Source organism: Salvelinus sp. IW2-2015, linkage group LG15, assembly GCF_002910315.2.
Source record: "Salvelinus sp. IW2-2015 linkage group LG15, ASM291031v2, whole genome shotgun sequence".
Taxonomy (NCBI): domain Eukaryota; kingdom Metazoa; phylum Chordata; class Actinopteri; order Salmoniformes; family Salmonidae; genus Salvelinus; species Salvelinus sp. IW2-2015.
The window spans coordinates 11,167,135-11,188,294 of record NC_036855.1 but is presented as its reverse complement, the minus strand read 5'-3'; the positions used below and the strand labels follow the sequence as shown (position 1 = coordinate 11,188,294).

General features: G+C 43.7%; 1 protein-coding gene across 1 annotated transcript in view; it reads left to right on the top strand.

Annotated features, from left to right (window-relative positions):
* The window catches only part of LOC111973719 (intermembrane lipid transfer protein VPS13A-like), an 82,686-nt gene that overhangs the window by 19,694 nt on the left and 41,832 nt on the right, over window positions 1-21,160 (top strand). The window contains 19 exon segments of the mRNA XM_024001108.2: window positions 84-231; window positions 376-526; window positions 637-761; window positions 1,365-1,534; window positions 2,067-2,311; window positions 2,485-2,804; window positions 2,950-3,312; window positions 4,509-4,610; window positions 5,770-5,922; window positions 6,193-6,454; window positions 8,756-8,916; window positions 9,051-9,154; window positions 9,985-10,279; window positions 13,522-13,956; window positions 14,123-14,227; window positions 14,437-14,583; window positions 14,865-14,996; window positions 15,171-15,304; window positions 16,854-16,980. Of these exon segments, the coding sequence (XP_023856876.1) occupies window positions 84-231; window positions 376-526; window positions 637-761; window positions 1,365-1,534; window positions 2,067-2,311; window positions 2,485-2,804; window positions 2,950-3,312; window positions 4,509-4,610; window positions 5,770-5,922; window positions 6,193-6,454; window positions 8,756-8,916; window positions 9,051-9,154; window positions 9,985-10,279; window positions 13,522-13,956; window positions 14,123-14,227; window positions 14,437-14,583; window positions 14,865-14,996; window positions 15,171-15,304; window positions 16,854-16,980 (3,679 nt within the window).

The window sequence follows — 21,160 nt, the reverse complement described above, 5'->3', positions numbered from 1 at the left end:
TTGTATATCTGGTCCATTCCTGGATGTGCAGAAAATCAGAACCTGTAAAGCCATTTGTTTGTTTGTTGTGTTTGATTGTCCAGAACCACCTTTGAGAAGGGGAGATTTCAGGGGGAGATCCAGGTTCTGAAGCCGGTCAACCTGGACCTGTCCATCCAGAGGAACCTGTCAGCCTCCTGGTACCACAGCATCCCTGACATAAAGATCACTGCCCACCTCAAACCTATGAATGTGAGTGTGTGTCTGTATGTGTCAGTGTGTGTGTCTGTGTTAGTTAAAGACAACTCTCAATGAACAAGAAATGTTAGTATGAAATGATGGTTGTTGATACATTTGTGTAACGGGGTGGGTGTGTGTGTGTTTTTGTCTTACTAGCTGATCCTGAGTCAGGATGACATGACGGTGGTGTTGAGGACTCTGGGTGAGAACATGTCAGAGACGTCAGACGCTGCTTCCCCTCGTCCTCCTCCGTCTACAGTGGACCGCTCCGACACTGCCACTACCAAAGGCTCGCAGGGCACAGGAGGTACTGGTATTATCCCCACCAGCGGTGAGGACAGTTGGGTTGAATGTGTGTGTGAGTCTTAATATTTGGATGATTGTGATATTGATAATCATGTTGAACCCTGTCTGTAGGCAACATAGTGGTAACTGCTGCAGTGGTCGAGACCCAGAAGAGCACTAAGCTGAAGAACACACTCAAAGTAGACTTCAAGTTTGACTCCATGACTCTGGTTCTGTACAGCCCCAATGGGACTGAGGTGACTACTGCATCACTACACACCTTCACAAACACTAATTGACCACAGAAAACTCCATCCGCTTAGATATTCTTACCAAAAAGTGTGTGTCTGTGCCTGTCTCTGTGGGCGTGTGTCTCTGCCTATGTGTCTGTGCCTGTCTCTGTGGGCGTGTGTCTCTGCCTATGTTGTCGTGTGCCCTGTCCTGTGGGTAGTGTGCTCTGCCTATGTGTCTGTGCCTGTCTCTGTGGACGTGTGTCTCTGCCTATGTGTCTGTGCCTGTCTCTGCCTAGTGGTCTGTGCCTGTCTCTGTGGACGTGGTGTTCTGCCTACGTGTCTCTGCCTGTCTCTGTGGGCGTGTGTCTCTGCCTATGTGTCTGTGCCTGTCTCTTGGCGTGTGTCTCTGCCTATGTGCTGTGCCTGTCTCTGTGGGCGTTGTCTCTGCCTATGTGTCTGTGCCTGTCTCTGTGGGGCGTCTGTCTCTGCCTATGTGTCTGTGCCTGTCTCTGTGGGCGTGTGTCTCTGCCTATGTGTCTGTGCCTGTCTCTGTGGGCGTGTGTCTCTGCCTATGTGTCTGTGCCTGTCTCTGTGGGCGTGCGTCTCTGCCTATGTGTCTGTATTCAGGTGCAGGTGTTGGACTCCAGGGATGATCAGCTGATGCTGGCTGAGTTCACCTTGGGAACTATCTCTACATCTGTCCACATGTTCTCAGACGGATCCATGAAGGCCTCCGTCAAACTCACAGACTGCCTGCTAGACGACAAGAGACGCAGAGTCAAGAATATCACTGCCAGGTAAAACACACACACAGTTACCTTGGTACTAAGCCTACGTACACATTCACAGACACTGGGAGAGATACCGCAGAGTGATGTGTGTGTACTGTGAACATATGAGCGTGTGGCTCAGTGCTGGCGTTGATGTACGAGGCTCAGTGTGTGTTCTCCAGCGTGGCATAATGTTCATCACTGCTTCACCATCTGTCTGTTCACATAGGACTGTCACACAGCTAAGATGAATGGCTTTGGCAACCCCATGATAGTCAAAGCAGCTTTAATTTAATCTCGCACTCCCAGTTCATCAAAACACATGAGTATTTCCATCTGGTATGTCAATTGTTTTGAGAGAATGGAATCTTTGAATCTGTAGAGTAGAATACAAAGTTACTCACTCTTCAATGTAACATCATATGACAAACAGATTACAAGGTATTTAGTGCACTTATGGTAGGGTGTGTTGTTAGGTCCCTTGCTGTAGGGATTGTTATTATTGCTCTTTCTGTAGGAATCATCATGTACACCTGTCCCTCTGGCCTCTGTCTGTCAGGATGATGGCGATTCGTCCGAGCGCTGAGAGAAACGTGATGGTGGAGGTGAACTACAATCAGGGGCGTGAAGGCACCTCTCTGGAGACGGTGGTGCAGGATGTCTACCTCTGTGCCAGCATGGAGTTCCTGCTCACCGTGGCCGACATCTTCCTCAAGGCCAGCCAACAGGGTTTCTCCTCAGCCGCCCCCAAGAACAGCAGCACTAAACCCACAGTTACAGCCACCGCCGCTTCCAAGGAACCTGGTACGACACATTCACATTTCACACTACGCAATATTCACCACAAATGTCATGTTTGTACGACGTCCATTTAGTGCAAAGTGAAATTTCTGATAGTTTCACTCTGTTTCTGACAGTTTTCTTCCATTTGATGCCTAATGAACACACCCCTGCTTTCCTCTCTGTCTGTACTCCAGCTCCAGTGGCAGTCAAGTTGGAGATGAATGTTCTGGTGAAGAACCCAGAGATTGTCTTTGTGGCTGACCTGACGCGTGCCGACGCCCCAGCCCTGGTCATGACCATGGAGTGCGAGCTGGTGATGAAGAGCAACCCGGATGGTCAGCTGATGACGGCAGTGGTCAAGGACCTGAAGGTGGTGGCCTGCCCCTTCCTGAGGGAGAAGAGGAGGAACAAGGAGACCACTGTGCTGCAGCCCTGCCAGGTGTTCTTCAAGAGCACACAGTCCTCCACCTCCCCGCAGGCCATGGAGGTCTCCATCAAGGCACTGACACTGAAGGTAGGCCACATCAACAGAACGGGAAGAAGCATCTCACTAATAAAATACCTTGTCACTTTTTCTTATGTTTTTATTTCTGGCACAGCTGCCAAAACCAGAGTGATGTGTCTTACGTTCCATTCTCCTCCGTGCCCCCTTCCCACAGGTGTCGCCCATCATCATCAACACAGTGATCACCATCCAGTCGGTGCTGAGCCCGGCCGGTGCAGACATGCCCCAGTCGGAGCTGGAGAGCCCTGTGCCCCCAGACCTGTGGGAGCGCCGGTCCTGGCGGGATCTCAAGCTGTGGTTCCTGGAGGAGGAGGGTAAAGACGAGGATGCCCAGTCCCTGGTCCGGCTGATTCCCCAGGGTGAGTCCCTGCAGGTGGCCATTTCCTCCATCTGCCTGACCCTGGAGGCTGGGGTGGGCCACCGGACCGTCCCCATGCTGCTGGCCAAGTCCTCCTTCCATGGGGACGTCAAGAACTGGAGCACCCTCATCAACCTGCACAGCCAGCTCAACCTGGAGGTCAGGCACTGTACATCTCTGCATGCGACCTCTACACTACCTCTATACAACATCTACAAAACCTTTACACAACATTTACACAACCTTTACACACCTACACAACATTTTCACAACTTCTACACAACCTCAATTCAACTAAAACATACAGTTGAAGTTGGAAGTTTACATACACCTTAGCCAAATACATTTAAAGTCAGTTTTTCACAATTCCTGACATTTAATCCTAGTAAACATTCCCATTTGCGACCAAGCTTTAACTTCCTGACTGATGTCTTGAGATGTTGTTTCAATATATCCACATTTTTCTTCCTTATGATGCCATCTATTTTGTGAAGTGCACCAGTCCCTCCTGCAGCAAAGCACCCCCACAACATGATGCTGCCACCCCCGTGCTTCACGGTTGCTTTTTTACGGCGGTTTTGGAGCAGTGGCTTCTTCCTTGCTGAGCGGCCTTTCAGGTTATGTCGATATAGGACTCGTTTTACTGTGGAAATATATACTTTTGTACCCGTTTCCTCCAGCATCTTCACAATGTCCTTTGCTGCTGTTCTGTGATTGATTTGCACTAAAGTACGTTCATCTCTAGGAGACAGAACGCTTCTCCTTCCTGAGCGGTATGACGGCTGCGTGGTCCCATGGTGTTTATACTTGCGTACTACTGTTTGTACAGATGAATGTGGTACCTTCAAGCTTTTCGAAATTGCTCCCAAGGATGAACCAGACTTGTGTAGGTCTACGATTTTTTTTCTGAGGTCTTGGCTGATTTTCCCATGATGTCAAGAAAAGAGGCACTGAGTTTGAAGGTAGGCCTTGAAATACATCCACAGATACGCCTCCAATTGACTCAAATGATGTCAATTGGCCTATCAGAAGCTTCTAAAGCCATGACATAATTTTCTGCAATTTTCCAAGCTGTTTAAAGGCACAGTCAAGTGTATGTAAACTTCTGACCCACTGGAATTGTGATACAGTGAATTATACTGTCTGTAAACAATTGTTGGAAAAATTACTTGTCATGCACAAAGTAGATGTCCTAACCGACTTGCCAAAACTATAGTTTGTTTACAAGAAATTTGTGGAGTGATTGAAAAACGAGTTTTAATGACTCCAACCTAAGTGTATGTAAACTTCCGACTTCAACTGTGGCCTTAGTCAGACTGCATTTGGTGTACTGTAACATAGTGTTGTGTGTTTAGGTTCACTACTTCAACGAGGTGATGGGGGTGTGGGAGCCTCTGCTGGAGCCCCTAGAGGACGAGATCAGAGACGGCTTCAGATCCTGGACTCTGGGATTAAAGGTGACCCTTAAAGGTCGACGTTGGGCACAAAAAACGGTCCAACTCCGCCTCTTACTCAATTTTCTAACAGAAATGGGGTGTGCCTTTGGTTCATCGATGTGTCATTCTGGTCATGCACGCCGCAACAAACGTAGCTAGTTCGTTAGCTAAGCTAGCCACTGTAGCAAATCAAATTTTATACACATGGTTAGCAGATGTTATTGCGAGTGCAGCGGAATGCTTGTGCTTCTAGTTCTGACAGTGCAGCAATATCTAACAAGTAATCTAACAATTCCACAACAACTACCTAATAGAATATAAATATATAGATGAGCAATGTCAGAGCGGCATAGGCAAGATGCAATAGATGGTATAAAATACAGTATATACATATGAGATGAGTAATGCAAGACATGTAAACATTATTAAAGTGGCATTATTAAAGTGACTAGTGATCCATTTATTAAAGTGGCCAATGATTTCAAGTCTGTATGTAGGCAGCAGCCTCTCTGTGTTAGTGATGGCTGTTTAACAGTCTGATGGCCTTGAGATAGAAGCTGTTTTTCAGTCTCTCGGTCCCAGCTTTGATGCATCAGTACTGACCTCGTCTTCTGGATGGTAGCGGGGTGAACAGGCAGTGGCTCGGGTGGTTGTTGTTCTTGATGATCTTTTGGCCTTCCTGTGACATCGGGTGCTGTAGGTGTCCTGGAGGGCAGGTCGTTTGCCCCCAGTGATGCGTTATGCAGACCGCACCATCCTCTGGAGAGCCTTGCGGTTGTGGGCGGTGCAGTTGCCGTACCAGGTGGTGATACAGCCCGACAGGATGCTCTCAATTGTGCATCTGTAAAAGTTTGTGAGGGTTTTAGGTGACAGAAAGCTAGCCAGTAACTCTTCTAGTATGTGTTGACGTCATTTCACGGGATTTGTTTTTGGACGGAAGCTGTAGAGATGTTTTTAAGCATTAAATGACCTGGTATGATAGTGCATTGATCAGTTATACAGTATAACACTTTAAAAAAATATTTTTTGCCCAAAGTCAACCTTTAAAAAATCGCTCATTCACACCACACACACACAAACTCACAAACACTGTCCCATGTTCCACACACATCGCTCATCCAGATAGTGTAAACACACTATCCACCACACACTTAACGGCCATGATTTCCCCTAACTGCAGATGAAGAAGAAGCCAGTAAAGTACTCCGGTATATCAGATGAAGTGGACTACAGCATCCCAGACTACAAGACTATCATCAGCATCAGCAGCAAGGACCAGCTCAACATCACCCTCTCCAAGTGTGGACTGGGCATGCTCAGTAACCTGGGCACGGTAAGTCAATGACGTCACACACCAGCACTTTTGTATGTGCTATTCTATTGGCTAGCTGAAAATATAACTTTTTTGTGAACAATTTTTATTTTATTTTTATGGAATCACGTAATCTATACTGTCAATAATAATCACAATAAAACATTTTAAATAAATAACTTTTTATGTCTAAGTGGGTTGTTTTTATTGTGTTGGGATGTAGTGTAGTCCTTATTTCTTGTACATCCCAACGTGTGTGTTTGTGTGTGCGTGCTTGTGAATGTGTGGCAGGCCTTTGCGGAGGCGGCCAAGCAGACATCAGAGAGTTTCCAGGAGGATGAGGCGCCGTTCGTGGTGAAGAACCGTCTGGGTCTGACTGTGTCAGTGGTGTACAGTGAGATGTTCTGCCCCCTGGGCCGTGAGGCCACAGAGAACCGTGTAGAGCTGCAGAACGGAGACAGTGTCAACATGGACTACCGTCGCACCACCACCCACTCAGACCAGTTCTCTGCCATGACCTCGCTGGTGGCCAAGGACTACTACATACAGCCCAGTAAGCAACACAGTTACAACAGTTACACCAGTGCAGACCAGCACCCATATTCAGAGTAGGACTGCTGATCTAGGGATCAGTCTTGCTTTTTATATCATAATGAATAAGATTATATGGACACGGGACCTGATCCTAGATCAGCGCTCCTACTCTGAGTTGCTTTATGAATACGATCCTTGATATTTAGACCCTGGGTCAAAGACAGTGTTAGCAGTCTGACTAGAGGTCGACCGATTAATCAGAATGGCCGATTAATTAGGGCCGATTTCAAGTTTTCATAACAATCGTAAATCTGTATTTTTGGACACCGATTTGGCCTTTAAAAAAAATATATATATTTTTTAATACCTTAATTTATCCTTTATTTAACTAGGCAAGTCAGTTAAGAACACATTCTTATTTTCAATGGCGGCCTAGGAACGGTGGGTTAACTGCCTTGTTCAAGGGCAGAATGACAGATTTTTACCTTGTCAGCTCGGGGATTCAATCTTGCAACCTTACAGTTAACTAGTCCAACGCTCTAACCACCTGCTTTACATTGCACTCCACGAGGAGACTGCCTGTTACGCGAATGCAGTAAGAAGCCAAGGTAAATTGCTAGCTAGCATTAAACTTATCTTATAAAAAACAATCAATCAATCATAATCACTAGTTAACTACACATGGTTGATGATATTACTAGTTTATCTAGCGTGACCTGCGTTGCATATAATCGATGCGGTGCGTATTCGTGAAAAAGGACTGTCTTGCTCCAATGTGTACCTAAATCATAAATATCATCAATGCCTTTCATAAAATCAATACACAAGTATATATTTTTAAACCTGCATATTTAGTTAATATTGCCTGCTAACCTGGCTCGTTGCGAACTCTGTGAAGACTATTTCTTCCTAACAAAGACAGCCAACTTCGCCAAACGGGGGATGATTTAACAAAAGCGCATTTGCGAAAAAAGCACAATCGTTTCACGACTGTACCTAACCATAAACATCAATGCCTTTCTTAAAATCAATACACAGAAGTATATAATTTCAAACCTGCATATTTTGCTAAAAGAAATCCAGGTTAGCAGGCAATATTAACCAGGTGAAATTGTGTCACTTCTCTTGCCTTCATTGCACGCAGAGTCAGTGTATATGCAACAGTTTGGGCCGCCTAATTTGCCAGAATTTTACGTAATTATGACATAACATTGAAGGTTGTGCAATGTAACAGGAATATTTAGACTTATGGATGCCACCCGTTAGATTAAATACTGAATGGTTCCGTATTTCACTGAAAGAAAAAACGTCTTGTTTTCAAGATGATAGTTTCCGGATTCGACCATATTAATGACCTAAGGCTCGTATTTCTGTGTGTTATGTTATAACTAAGTCTATGATTTGATAGAGCAGTCTGACTGGGCGATGGAAGGCACCAGCAGGCTCGTAAGCATTCATTCAAACAGAACTTTTGTGCATTTTTCCAGCAGCTCGTCGCTGTGCTTCAAGCATTGTTCTGTTTATGACTTCAAGCCCATCAACTCCTGAGATTAGGCTGATGTAACCGATGTGAAATGGCTAGCTAGTCAGCGGGGTGTGCGCAAATAGCGTTTCAAACGTCACTCGCTCTGAGACTTGGAGTAGTTATTCCCCTTGCTCTGCATGGGTAACGCTGCTTCGAGGGTGGCTGTTGTCGATGTGTTCCTGGTTCGAGCCCAGGTAGGGGCGAGGAGAGGGACGGAAGCTAGACTGTTACACTGGCAATACTAAAGTGCCTATAAGAACATCCAATAGTCAAAGGTATATGAAATACAAATCGTATAGAGAGAAATAGTCCTATAATTCCTATAATAACTACAACCTAAAACTTCTTACCTGGGAATATTGAAGAGTCCTGTTAAAAGGAACCACCAGCTTTCATATGTTCTCATGTTCTGAGCAAGGAACTTAAACGTTAGCTTTTTTACATGGCACATATTGCACTTTTACTTTCTTCTCCAACACTTTGTTTTTGCATTATTTAAACCAAATTGAACATGTTTCATTTTATTTGAGGCTAAATTGATTTTATTGATGTATTATATTAAGTAAAAATAAGTGTTCATTCAGTATTGTTGTAATTGTCATTATTACAAATAAAAAAAAATTTAATCGGTATCGGCTGTTTTTGGTACTCCAATAATCGGTATCGGCGTTGAAAAATCATAATCGGTCGACCTCTAGTTCTCTAGTTTTGTTTGCGGAGCTAACACAAGTAGTTTGCTGGGTCTAGGGTCAATTTAGTCATTGATCTCATGGTTTTTGATGTTCTTGTACTCAGCCCCGGCAGGCCACACTTCAGCCAGCGTGATTCCGTTGATCAAAGTGGGGCGTGGCATGTACAGTGTCATGCACAAAGTCTCTGGGGTCACCCGCTTCCTGGTCTGTCAGATCTACTCTGTGCAGGGAAGCAAGCACATCAAGATCCGCTCTCCCTTCCAGGCAAGTTACAGTCACCGGGGGGGGGGGGTTGCTTCCCTACCCCTCTTCCTTCTCCCTCCACTGTACTTACCTCGACCCCAGAGAATATAATTTCTATCTGAACAACGTGTCTCTTTCTCATGTCTCCCTTACAGATCATAAACCACTTTTCCATCCCGTTCAGAGTGATGGAGGGCTCCACGTGTCTGGGGATGTCATTACCTACAGAGGAGTTCTGCGTGCCTCTCGACTCCTACAGGTAGCACACATACATTTAAATACTTTGAGTCCATCAATCAAATTTACAGTAAAAAAGGATCCAAACATTTCATAGGGCCCTATATGCATGAGGCTGTATAATACAAAATGGGTTATGGTTTGCAGGGTACCAGAGTACTAGTTTATATTTTGTTGGTAGAACTTGCAGCCTCGCCTTAACAGTAAAGGTGAGAATGTCCTTGCCAATGGCAGCATTCTGGTACATGGAATTTTTATTTATTTTACCTTTATTTAACTAGGCAAGTCAGTTAAGAACAAATTCTTATTTTCAATGATGGCCTAGGAACAGTGGGTTAACTGCCTTGTTCAGGGGCAGAACGACAGATTTTTACCTTGTCAGCTCAGGGATTCGATCTTGCAACCTTTCGGTTACTAGTCCAACGCTCTAACCACTAGGCTACCTGCCGCCCATGGGCGACAGTGGTCAGCACAGTCCAGGGCAGTGAGTTTCCCCTGCTGCCTCAGGGCAGTCCAGTGTTGCAGTAGCTGCATCCGTCTCATACCAAGGAGTGTTGTCCTGGATGTAGGATGAGATGTTCCATCATGGGTCACAGAAGCCTCCAGAAAAACACTGCAACCTGCCACAACTGCATCAGAGGCAGTCACTGGCTCAGTTTGCATATCAGTCCGTGTTCATCAGAGCTCCACTCTAGTCCGGTTGCACATGTCATTGAGGTCTGACCAGACTCCAAACCCTGCAGCACGAGTGTCCAATTTTCCATAGGCCTTCCTCCTGAAACCCAGGAAGTTGTCCTCAACGCACACACACCACACACACACACTGACTGCCGTGTGTCCACCCCCCCTTAGGTCAAAGTTGAGCCTGCAGCCGGTAACCGAAGGAGACAATCAATACGATTCTTCCGAGGGCTTCAGCTACGAGTCAGTGAGCCAGCAGCCTGGCGTACGTGTACAGCAGACCTGTCATCGACATGGCAACAGCGCCAGCGTGTTAATGGTCAACATCGTACCTCTGAAAGACACAGTGACATCACAACACATGGGAGTGGCCGGGGAGCACTTTGATGAGCCCTACATCCTGCACCTGTGGCCCTCCGTCCTGCTCCGGAACCTTCTGCCTTACCCCATCACCTATCGCCTACAGGTACACACACACACACTTGTTTTTTTATCCTTGTGGGGACGAAACAATCATTGAACAATCATTGTCATGGAAAACTATTGATAAGCCTAAAATAGCCTTTGTCCTTGTGTGGACCGGCGAAATCTCCCCACTTGTCCAAATTTGACTTGTTTCACTATTGTTCTGAGGAAAACCAAAAAACACACACACAGACAGATCAGTGGCTACTACCCACATTACTCCTGAGTCCCTACCCACCAGCAGAGAAATGGACCTACAGTATGTTACAACTGCTCCTCTATCACCATCATACATAGATATAAAGTTGAAGTCGGAAGTTTATATACACCTTAGCCAAATACATTTAAACTCTGTTTTTCACAATTCCTGAAATTCCCTGTCTTAGGTCAGTTAGGATCACCACTTTATTTTAAGAATGTGAAATGTCAGAATAATAGTAGAGAAAATGATTTATTTCAGCTTTTATTTCTTTCAGCACATTCCCAGTGGGTCAGAAGTTTACATACACTCAATTAGTATTTGGTAGCATTGCCTTTAAATTGTTTAACTTGGGTCAAATGTTTAGGGTAGTCTTCCACAAGCTTCCCACAATAAGTTGGGTGAATTTTGTCCCATTCCTCCTGACAGAGCTGGTGTAACTGAGTCAGGTTTATAGGCCTCCTTGCTCGCACAAGCTTTTTCAGTTCTGCCTGTTAACTCGAAATGATACAACGACAAGGTTCCAGTTTAACAAAGTTTACTATACTATATGAACACACTACAAGGTAGCCATTACACTCAAGGCTAGGTCCATCGACAACTAGACTTCCTGCGCATGCGCACTCTTGACTGAGTGATAGCCCCGTAATAACAGAAATATAGGGATACTTAAAACATGAATTTAACACTGCCACAAATGTTCTATAGGATTGAGGTCAGGGCTTTGTGATGGCCACTCCAATACCTTGACTTTGTTGTCCTTAAGCTATTTTGCCACAATTTGGAAGTATGCTTGGGGCCATTGTCCATTTGGAAGACCCATTTGCGACCAAGCTTTAACTTCCTGACTGATGTCTTGAGATGTTGCTTCAATATATCCACATACTTTTCTTCCTCATGATGCCATCTATTTTGTGAAGTGCACCAGTCCCTCCTGCAGCAAAGCACCCCCACAACATGATGCTGCCACCCCCGTGCTTCACGGTTGGGATGGTGTTCTTCGGCTTGCAAGCCTCCCCCCCCTTTTTCCTCCAAACATAAGTATGGTCATTATGGCCAAACAGTTCTATTTTTGTTTTTACAATCTTTGTCCCCATGAGCAGTTGCAAACCGTAGTCTGGATTTCTTATGGCGGTTTTAGAGCAGTGGCTTCTTCCTTGCTGAGTGGCCTTTCAGGTTATGTCGATATAGGGCTCGTTTTACTGTGGATATAGATACTTTTGTACCGGTTTCCTCCAGCATCTTCACAAGGTCCTTTGCTGTTGTTCTGGGATTGATTTGCACTTTTCGCACCAAAGTACGTTCATCTCTAGGAGCAGAACGCGTCGCCTTCCTAAGCGGTATGACAGCTGCGTGGTCCCATGATGTTTATACTTGCGTACTATTGTTTGTACAGATGAATGTGGTACCTTCAGGCGTTTGGAAATTGCTCCCAAGGATGAACTAGACTTGTGGAGGTCTACAATTTATTTTCTGAGGTCTTGGCTGATTTTCCCATGATGTCAAGCAAAGAGGCACTGAGTTTGAAGGTAGGCCTTGAAATACATCCACAGGTATACCTCCAATTGACTCAAATGATGTCAATTAGCCTATCAGAAGCTTCTAAAGCCATGACATCATTTTCTGGAATTTTCCAAGCTGTTTAAAACCACAGTCAACTTAGTGTATTTAAACTTCTGACCCACTGGAATTGTGATACAGTGAATTATAAGTAAAATAATATGTCTGTAAGCAATTGTTGGAAAAATTACTCGTGTCATGTACAAAGTAGATGTCTTAACCGACTTGCCACAACTATAGTTTGTTTACAAGAAATTTGTGGAGTGGTTGAAAAACGAGTTTTAATGACTCCAACCTAAGTGTATGTAAACTTCCGACTTCAACTGTATACAGTGGTGTAAGGTACTTAAGTAAAATACTTTAAAGTACTATTTAAGTATTTTTGGGGGGGTATCTGTACTTTACTTTAATATTTATATTTTTGACTACTTTTACTTCACTCATTCCTAAAACATATTATGTACTTTTTACTCCATACGTTTTCCCTGACACCCAAAAGTACATTTTCAATGCTTAGCAGGACAGGAAAATGGACAAATTCACGCACTTGTCAAGAGAACGTCCCTGGTCATCTACTGCCTCTGATCTGGAGGACTCACTAAACACAAATGCTTTGTTTGTAAATTATGTCTGAGTGTTGGAGTGTGCCCCTGGCTATCCGTCAATTAAAAAAACAAGAACATGGTGCCATCTGGTTTGCTTAATATAAGGAATTTGAAATTATTTATACTTTTGATACTTAAGTATATTTTAGCAATAACATTTACTTTTGATACTTAATTTTATTTAAAATCAAATACTTTTATACTTTTACTCAAGTAGTATTTTACTGGGTGACTTTCACTTTTACTTGAGTAATTTTCTATTAACTTATCTTTACTTTTACTCAAGTATGACAATTGGGTATTTTTCCATCACTGCAATTTAATGCAGAAATGATAAAAGTGCTGAAATTTGTTTTGGTTGAAGTTGAATTGACAGTATAAAACAACCAGAATGGAGAAAGACTCATTGAAATCACTTAGAATGTATGTGTTGCCACCCTAGGATCACTCACTACTCATAAAGCAAATGTACAACTTTTATTATTCAAAAACTAAAAATACCATTATACCGTCCAATTTAAAAAAAATACCGTGATATAATATTTTGGCCATATCGCCCAGCCCTACCGTCTGCTTTGCTTTATATAAGGAATTCGAAATAATTTATACTTTTACTTATATTTGAGCAATTACGTTTACTTTTGATACTTAGTATATTTGAAACCAAATACTTTTAGACTTTTACTTAAGTAGTATTTTACTGGGTGACTTTTACTTGAGTCATTTTCTTTTAAGGTATCTTTACTTTTACTCAAGTATGACTACTGGGTACTTTTTCTACCACTGGATATATATGTATATCATATATCCTCAGACCTTCCCCCTCACATGACTATTATTGGTCACTGATTGATATTGTGTGTGTTGATTGGCTGACAGGACAGTGAAGAGCCCGCCCTCATCACACTGATGGACGGCCACTCAGCAGAGCTTCACACCGCCGTCATGGACCTGTCAAGCCTGGAACTCCGCCTCCTCAACTACCTGGGGCAGGATTGGAAGGCCCACTATGGTCTCCGTGGCGACCAGGACGAGATCACCTTCATTGTGTTCCACTCCCTGCGTGATGAAGAGGAGGAGGTTAGGTTAGGGGAGGGTGGAGAAAGGAAGCGGGCAGAGCTGGACATTGCGGTGCATGTGAAGTACGATGCGGGCCTGACTGAGGTGGCCATCCATTCTCCCTACTGGATGGTGAACAAGACGGGTCGCCTGCTGCAATACAAGGCCGACGACATCCACCGCAAACACGCCATGGACTATGACATGCCCCTGCTCTTCTCCTTCAAGCCACGCAACTTTCTGCACAACAACAAGGTAGTGGGTGGGGATTGACTTTGGTCAAAGCACAAACCAAATAGCGGGGCCGCTATTTTTTTATTTAAACAACGACTGGGCTTTTAAACGATAATGCCTAATCTTAAAGACCTAATCCTAACTGCTTGTCTCGCCGACCTCTAACCTTTTTCTCTCCCCGTGGCAGGTGCGGCTGATGATCTCGGACAGCGAGCTGTCTGATGATTTCTCCCTGGATACCGTGGGTAGCTATGGTGAAGTGAAGTGCAAGGGGAGGCTCAAAGATTACCTGGTGAGTGGTGGTGAATCAAGACTACTAGCAGTGAACCTGCTGGGAGTTTATTTGAAGTGACACCAGCAGAATTATAGTGTCGGTTGATGTTCACCCTTTCAACAACTTTCAGATTGGTCATGGAGTGTGATTTGCTGAACATTGAACAATCCACAGATGATGAGTGGATTGATTCAGGTTGATTGTGGCTTTCTATGGTTTGATTGAAGATCGGGGTGAAGATCGACCCCAGCAGTTTCAGCCTGACCCGTATCGTGAGCTTTGTGCCGTACTACCTGTTGGTGAACAGGACCAAGCATGTGATCTGGGTGGGAGAGGAGGGCCAGGACCACTGGACCAAGGCCAGACCACACCAGGTACCACAACTAGAGCTACCTACAACCCCCAATGCAATGCAATTCAATCCATTCAGGAAGTGCAATGAAAAGTGCTGATAGTAAAAATGTGTTCAAATCATGGCTTGAATATCAGTTATTTTCCTAAATTGACAGAATTTTTAAATGGAATAATGGAGCCCTACCCTGCATACAGTAGCATATCCATGTAGTGAAACTGACCTCTGTTTTTGTCTCTCACTCTCTTCTCTCGCTCTCTTTTCTCTCTCACTTGCTTCTCTCGTTCTCTCTGTGCTACTCAGGCAGCCATCCCATTCTGGCCCGAGAAGGACTCCAAGAAGCTCAAAATCAAGGTAGAAGGCTGTCAGTCAACCCCTCAAACCATGGACTTCACCAAACCAGAAAACTGCCTGTTGCTGCACCTCGACAACACTGTGAGTAACGCCTGAAATTGCACTACACACACACACAAACTTAAGGACTGTACTGGAGTGTTTGTGGGTAACTACTGTATAAGCTGATGTGGCGATAAATACATTTTCCAAGTTGGGTTCCTTAAAGTACTAGTACTACTACTTTTAAGTTGGCTTTCCTCCTGTATTTTCCAGCTGGGCGGAGTCATTGTGGACGTGAACCTATCAGACCACTCGATCATTATCCGTTTTTCGGACTACCACGATGGAGCCGCCCCCTTCCTCATCATCAACCACACCCAGGAGCAGACGCTGGAGTTCTACCAGAGGTAAAGGAGAGACTGGAGAGAGGGGGTGGATGGGAGAGGAGGAGAGAGGGGAGGAGGGGAAGGATGGGGAGGGAGGGAGGAAGGTAGGTAGGTAAACAGGGCAATAAGCAGAAATATGTTTGATTAAATGGGTGACATTCTATTCTTAAAACAGGTGCAATGCACTGAAACAACCTATATTCCTCATAAATCTTAGTCTATCTTGAAGTGGGATGTCTCAACTTTCCTTTTAGCAGTGTCCTTGAGATAGTGGCGATTATTTATGGGGACATAAGTAAACAGTACAAAATAAGTGTTGAGGCTGTCCTCATTGGTTTCTGAATGAAACCTGCATGTTTACAGCCTCAGGTTCAGCAAACTTCCCAGGCTGTGCTGCGTGCAGGATACACCCCTATCTTTTGTTTTTACTTGTTGTCCCTCGGTTTTGTTTGTTGTTGGCACTTACTTTTTATTTGTTTTAATACACGGTTTTTGTTTTCTTCGATTTTGTGTTTTGTCTGTATTTTCCCTGTTTGCATGGATGAATTTCCTTTGGTTTGTGACTTGTGATTGACACTTATTTTGCTTTAAGTCAGAATTCTTTGCTAGTGACATTGTTTGTCTGAAATGTGAATGTGTGCTCTTTCTTGTTGACAGAGTTTGTGTGTGTTTATGGATTTGTTTGGTTTTTGTTTGGATGGGCAGATTGCGGAGAGACTCGTCAAAATGCGTGGCAGACGAGCTGCTCGAACTCTCCTTCTCACTAGAGGAGACCCAGCGCAGGTAGCAGGACCCAGCCCCACGGGTACTCTGGCTCTCACCCACTCAGACCTTGGGGGGAGGGAGGGAGAGGGGTATGGGGTAGGAACACACAGAATGAGTGACTTGCCTCAGATGGGGTGGACATATTGGGGAACTATAAATTCTCTCCCTAGCATACAATGACTAATGCAGATGGCATGGGCCATAGAGCGAACGCACACATATACGGTGGTGTTTGCAGTCTGTGTGTTCCCATTTCATGGTTCAGGAGTGGTCAGAGTGTGGTCAGAGCTGGACCCCCAGGTAACCGCAGGTGAAGAGCCTTTGTTCGGTTTTGGTGCTGAAGGAGGATCTGCTCCTTACATGCCACTCCACAAGAAAATAGATTATGTGCATTATATAAATGCAAAAAAATATTGTATTACATATTAATATCACTGTATGGTTCAACAACCACGAGTCAACTGATTGTTAGTGACCAAACTACAGAGTGTGGAGTGATCAAGGAGGAGTTCCGGCTTCACAATGTTATGACTGTTTGCCCTTTGACCTCCCCCCTATATTCCAGGTTAATTTGCTTCATAGTGGGACTCTGCTGCTGCTTGGATGGGACTATGGCAATGGGATCTGACCTCTGCTTACTAGTGCCTTACATTTTCCACAACCCCCAATTTCCATCGCCCATGTTTTTTTCTGACTGTCAGCCATCTTCCTAGTGGTGGGGTTTGCGTGGTCTTGTGTGTGTGCTTTCTAACTCTTTCTCGTTGCGTGTGTGTGTGTGTGTGTGTGTGTGTGTGTGCGCAAGTAGCAGTCAGAAGGAGAAGGACAAGCTGAGCCCGGGGAAGGCTGTGTACTATACCTGGGCTGAGCCCACCGGGTCACGCTCCCTGGCCTGGCAGTGTGGCAGCTACAGTGGCGAGCTGAAGAGTGAAGAGGTAGCGTAACACAGCTTTCTATTCACTCCTAGTAGGGTTGGGTATATTACCATAGCACCGTCTATCGGGGATGATTAGCAGCCATCGTCAATGGTGATGACATCGTGATGTGACAGAGGATGGGCAACTGGCGGCCACTTTTGAAAGCCCTCGGATCAACATAGAATATTAGAATACACAAGGCGCAATTTTGAAATTTGGTTGTGCATCAGCAGATTTTCTCTTACAGTATGTCAGTCATTGATGGTCACTCAAATTACTGCCTGGGGAGCCCCCATTGAATTTGTTAGTCAGTCTCACTCAGATATCATATTAAAAACTTCTCTCCACCTCATAGCAAAATGAGTAGAATTGCATGAAATGTGTTATGAAATAGCAAATTCTTCTCTCCACCCCAAAGCAAAATGTGTAGAATTGCAACATTGCTTTAAAACTGCAACATGTTCTCTATGTACCATTATCAAAATGTGTAGAATTGCATGAAATATACTCTCTGTCAAGAGGGGAGCTGCTAAAAGGTTTTGCTTGCAATGCGGTGTTGGGGTGGTATGCACATGTGGGTACACAATCCCGCAAGCAATTTTTTTCTCTCTGGATATGACTTGACCTATTAAGCTTCTCTCAGTTTTATGCATCCTGGATCTCTCCCACTGCGCTATTTCATGACTAAACAATAAATAAATTTAACAGTTCTAGTAGGCTCAGAAAGTTTTTAATTGTATTTGAATAAGCTAAAAACATGGTACGGTAATAATGAGATTGATAGAACAAACAATAGCAAGATAAGAAAACATAAAATTAGTTGTTTTGAACAAACCTTACATTTGAGCAAAGCTTGTAGGCTAGTATAAGAATGAAATTAAGCATGCATGACAGAAAAAAAATGCCTCATTGCCATTGTGAACCAAATGGACAAAAGCCTAGACTAATCCAACTAACTGAAGTATCATAAATGACAAGTTACGAAGTGTGTTTCCCAAATATTATAATAACGTATTTGTCCTGAAGTTGCAGCTTTCAAATGGGAATAATTCTGAAAGTCGTAGTCTATAGCTTGTCTATTCCCAATCACAGTTTTATTTTGAATGACAAATATTTCAGGCCACAATAAGTGAAATTGAGCGAACAATACCAAAATGGAAACGAATGAGAAGTCAAACAATACCAAGATGGAAACGGATGAGAAGTCAAACAATACCAAGATGGAAATGAATGAGAAGTCTAACAATACCAAGATGGAAACGAACGTGAAGTCTAGCAATACCAAGATGGAAACGAACGTGAAGTCTAGCAATACCAAGATGGAAACGAATGAGAAGTCTAACAATACCAAGATGGAAACGAATTGGTGAATGCTAACAATACGCAAGATGGAAACGAATGAGAAGTCTAACAATACCAAGATGGAACGAATGAGAAGTCTAACAATACCAAGATGGAAACGAATGAGAAGTCAAACAATACCAAGATGGAAACGAATGAGAAGTCTAACAATACCAAGATGGAAACGAATGAGAAGTCAAAAGAAAACTTTAGAGCTGAGCAAAATAAAATAATTGATGGTTGGGCTAGGCCTATTTCCATATTATTCGAGCAATGTGCAACCTACCTACAACGCATAATAGCTTAGGTCTTGCGCCTCGATCAGACCGACAGCATCACTGCTGAGTAATAAATTCTGAATTCAAACTTTTTTCATTATGTAATCAAAAATTTTTGGTCTATGTGTGCAATGAAAGTTAAACATTCACCTTTTGCTACTATTTCTGTCAACTCTAGACATACAATTTAATGCGTGGTGTAGTGCAATTGTTTTAGGGGAGGGAGCTCTTTTTTTAAATTAATGACAACATCATTTCTCAATCAAAGTTTGTACCGAATATCATTATGGAATATGCATAAAATGGTTCCTCCAATTGCATCGTCTACGCACACATATTGTCTCAAAAAAATAAAAAAATAATATATATATATTTTTATTTATTTAGTTTTGAGACAATATTCCATAATGATATTCGGTACAAACTTTGATTGAGAAATTATGTTAACAAGAAATTTGTGGAGTGGTTGAAAAACAAGTTTTAATGACTCCAACCTAAGTGTATGTAAACTTCTATATATATATATATACAGTTGAAGTCGGAAGTTTACATACACTTAGGTTGGAGTCATTAAAACTTGTTTTTCAACCACTCCACAAATTTCTTGTTAACAAAAGTTTTGGCAAGTCGGTTAAGACATCTACTTTGTGCATGACAAGTCATTTTTTCCAGCAATTTTTTACAGACAGATTATTTCACTTATAATTCACTGTATCACAATTTCACTGGGTCAGAAGTTTACATACACTAAGTTGACTGTGCCTTTAAACAGCTTGGAAAATTACAGAAAATTATGTCATGGCTTTAGAATCTTCTGATAGGATAATTGAAAAAAAAAATTGAAAAAAAAAATCTTCTGATAGGATAATTCGTGGTATCCAATCGCTAGTAATTACTATCTTGTCTCATCGCTACAACTCCCGTACGGGCTCGGGAGAGACGAAGGTCGAAAGCCATGCGTCCTCCGAAGCACAACCCAACCAAGCCGCACTGCTTCTTAACACAGCGCGCCTCCAACCCGGAAGCCAGCCACACCAATGTGTCGGAGGAAACACCGTGCACCCGCCCCCTCGGTTAGGCCGCACTGCCCCGGCCGCCGCACAGGAGTCGCTGGAGGCGCGATGAGACAAGGATATCCCTACCAGCCAAACCCTCCCTAACCCGGACGACGCTATGCCAATTGTGCGTCGCCCCACGGACCTCCCGGTCGCGGCCGGCTGCGACAGAGCTGGGCGCGAACCCAGAGACTCTGGTGGCGCAGCTAGCACTGCGATGCAGTGCTCTAGACCACTGCGCCACCCGGGAGGCCGCTAATTGACATAATTTTAGTCAATTGGAGGTGGATGTATAGACCTCAGAAAAAAATTGTAGACCTCACAAGTCTGGTTCATCCTTGAGAGCAATTTCCAAACGCCTGAAGATACCACTTTCATCTGTATAAACAATAGTACGGGACCACGCACGTCATACGCTGAGGAAGGAGATGCGTTCTGTCTCCTAGAGATGAACGTACTTTGGTGCGAAAAGTGCAAATCAATCCCGAACAACAGCAAAGGACCTTGTGAAGATGCTGGAGGAAACCGGTACAAAAGTATCTATATCCACAGTAAAACAAGTCCTATATTGACATAACCTGAAAGGCCGCTCAGCAAGAAGGAAGCCACTGCTCAAAACTGCCATAAAAAAGCCAGACTACGGTTTGCAACTGCACAATGGGGACCAGATTGTACTTTTTGGAGAAATGTCCTCTGGTCTGATAAAACAAAAATAGAACTGTTTGGCCATAATGACCATCATAATGTTTGGAGGAAAAAGGGGGAGGCTTGCAAGCTGAAGAACACCATCCCAACCGTGAAGCACAGGGGTGGCAGCATGTAGTGGGGGTGCTTTGCTGCAGGAGGGACTGGTGCACTTCACAAAATAGATGGCTTCATGAGGAGGGAAAATTTTGTGGATATATTGAAGCAACATCTCAAGACATCAGTCAGGAAGTTAAAGCTTGGTCGCAAATGGGTTTTCCAAATGGACAATGACCCAAAGCATACTTCCAAAGGTGTGGCAAAATGGCTTGAGGACAACAAAGTCAAGGTATTGGAGTGGCCATCACAAAGCCCTGACCTCAATCCTATAGAACATTTGTTGGCAGAACTGAAAAAGAGTGTGCGAGCAAGGAGGCCTACAAACCTGACACAGTTACACCAGCTCTGTCAGGAGGAATGGGCCAAAATTCACCCAACTTATTGTGGGAAGCTTGTGGAAGGCTACCCAAAACGTTTGACCCAAGTTAAACAATTTAAAGGCAATGCTACCAAAAACGAATTGACTGTATGTAAACTTCTGACCCACTGGGAAAGTAATGAAAGAAATAAAGCTGAAATAAATCATTCTCTCAACTATTATTCTGACATTTCACATTCTTAAAATAAAGTAGTGATCCTAACTGACCTAAAACAGCGAATTTTTACTTGGATTAAATGTCAGGAATTATGAAAAACTGAGTTTAAATCTATTTGGCTATGGTGTATGTAAACTTCCGACTTCAACTGTATATATATATATATATATACTAACTTTCAAAA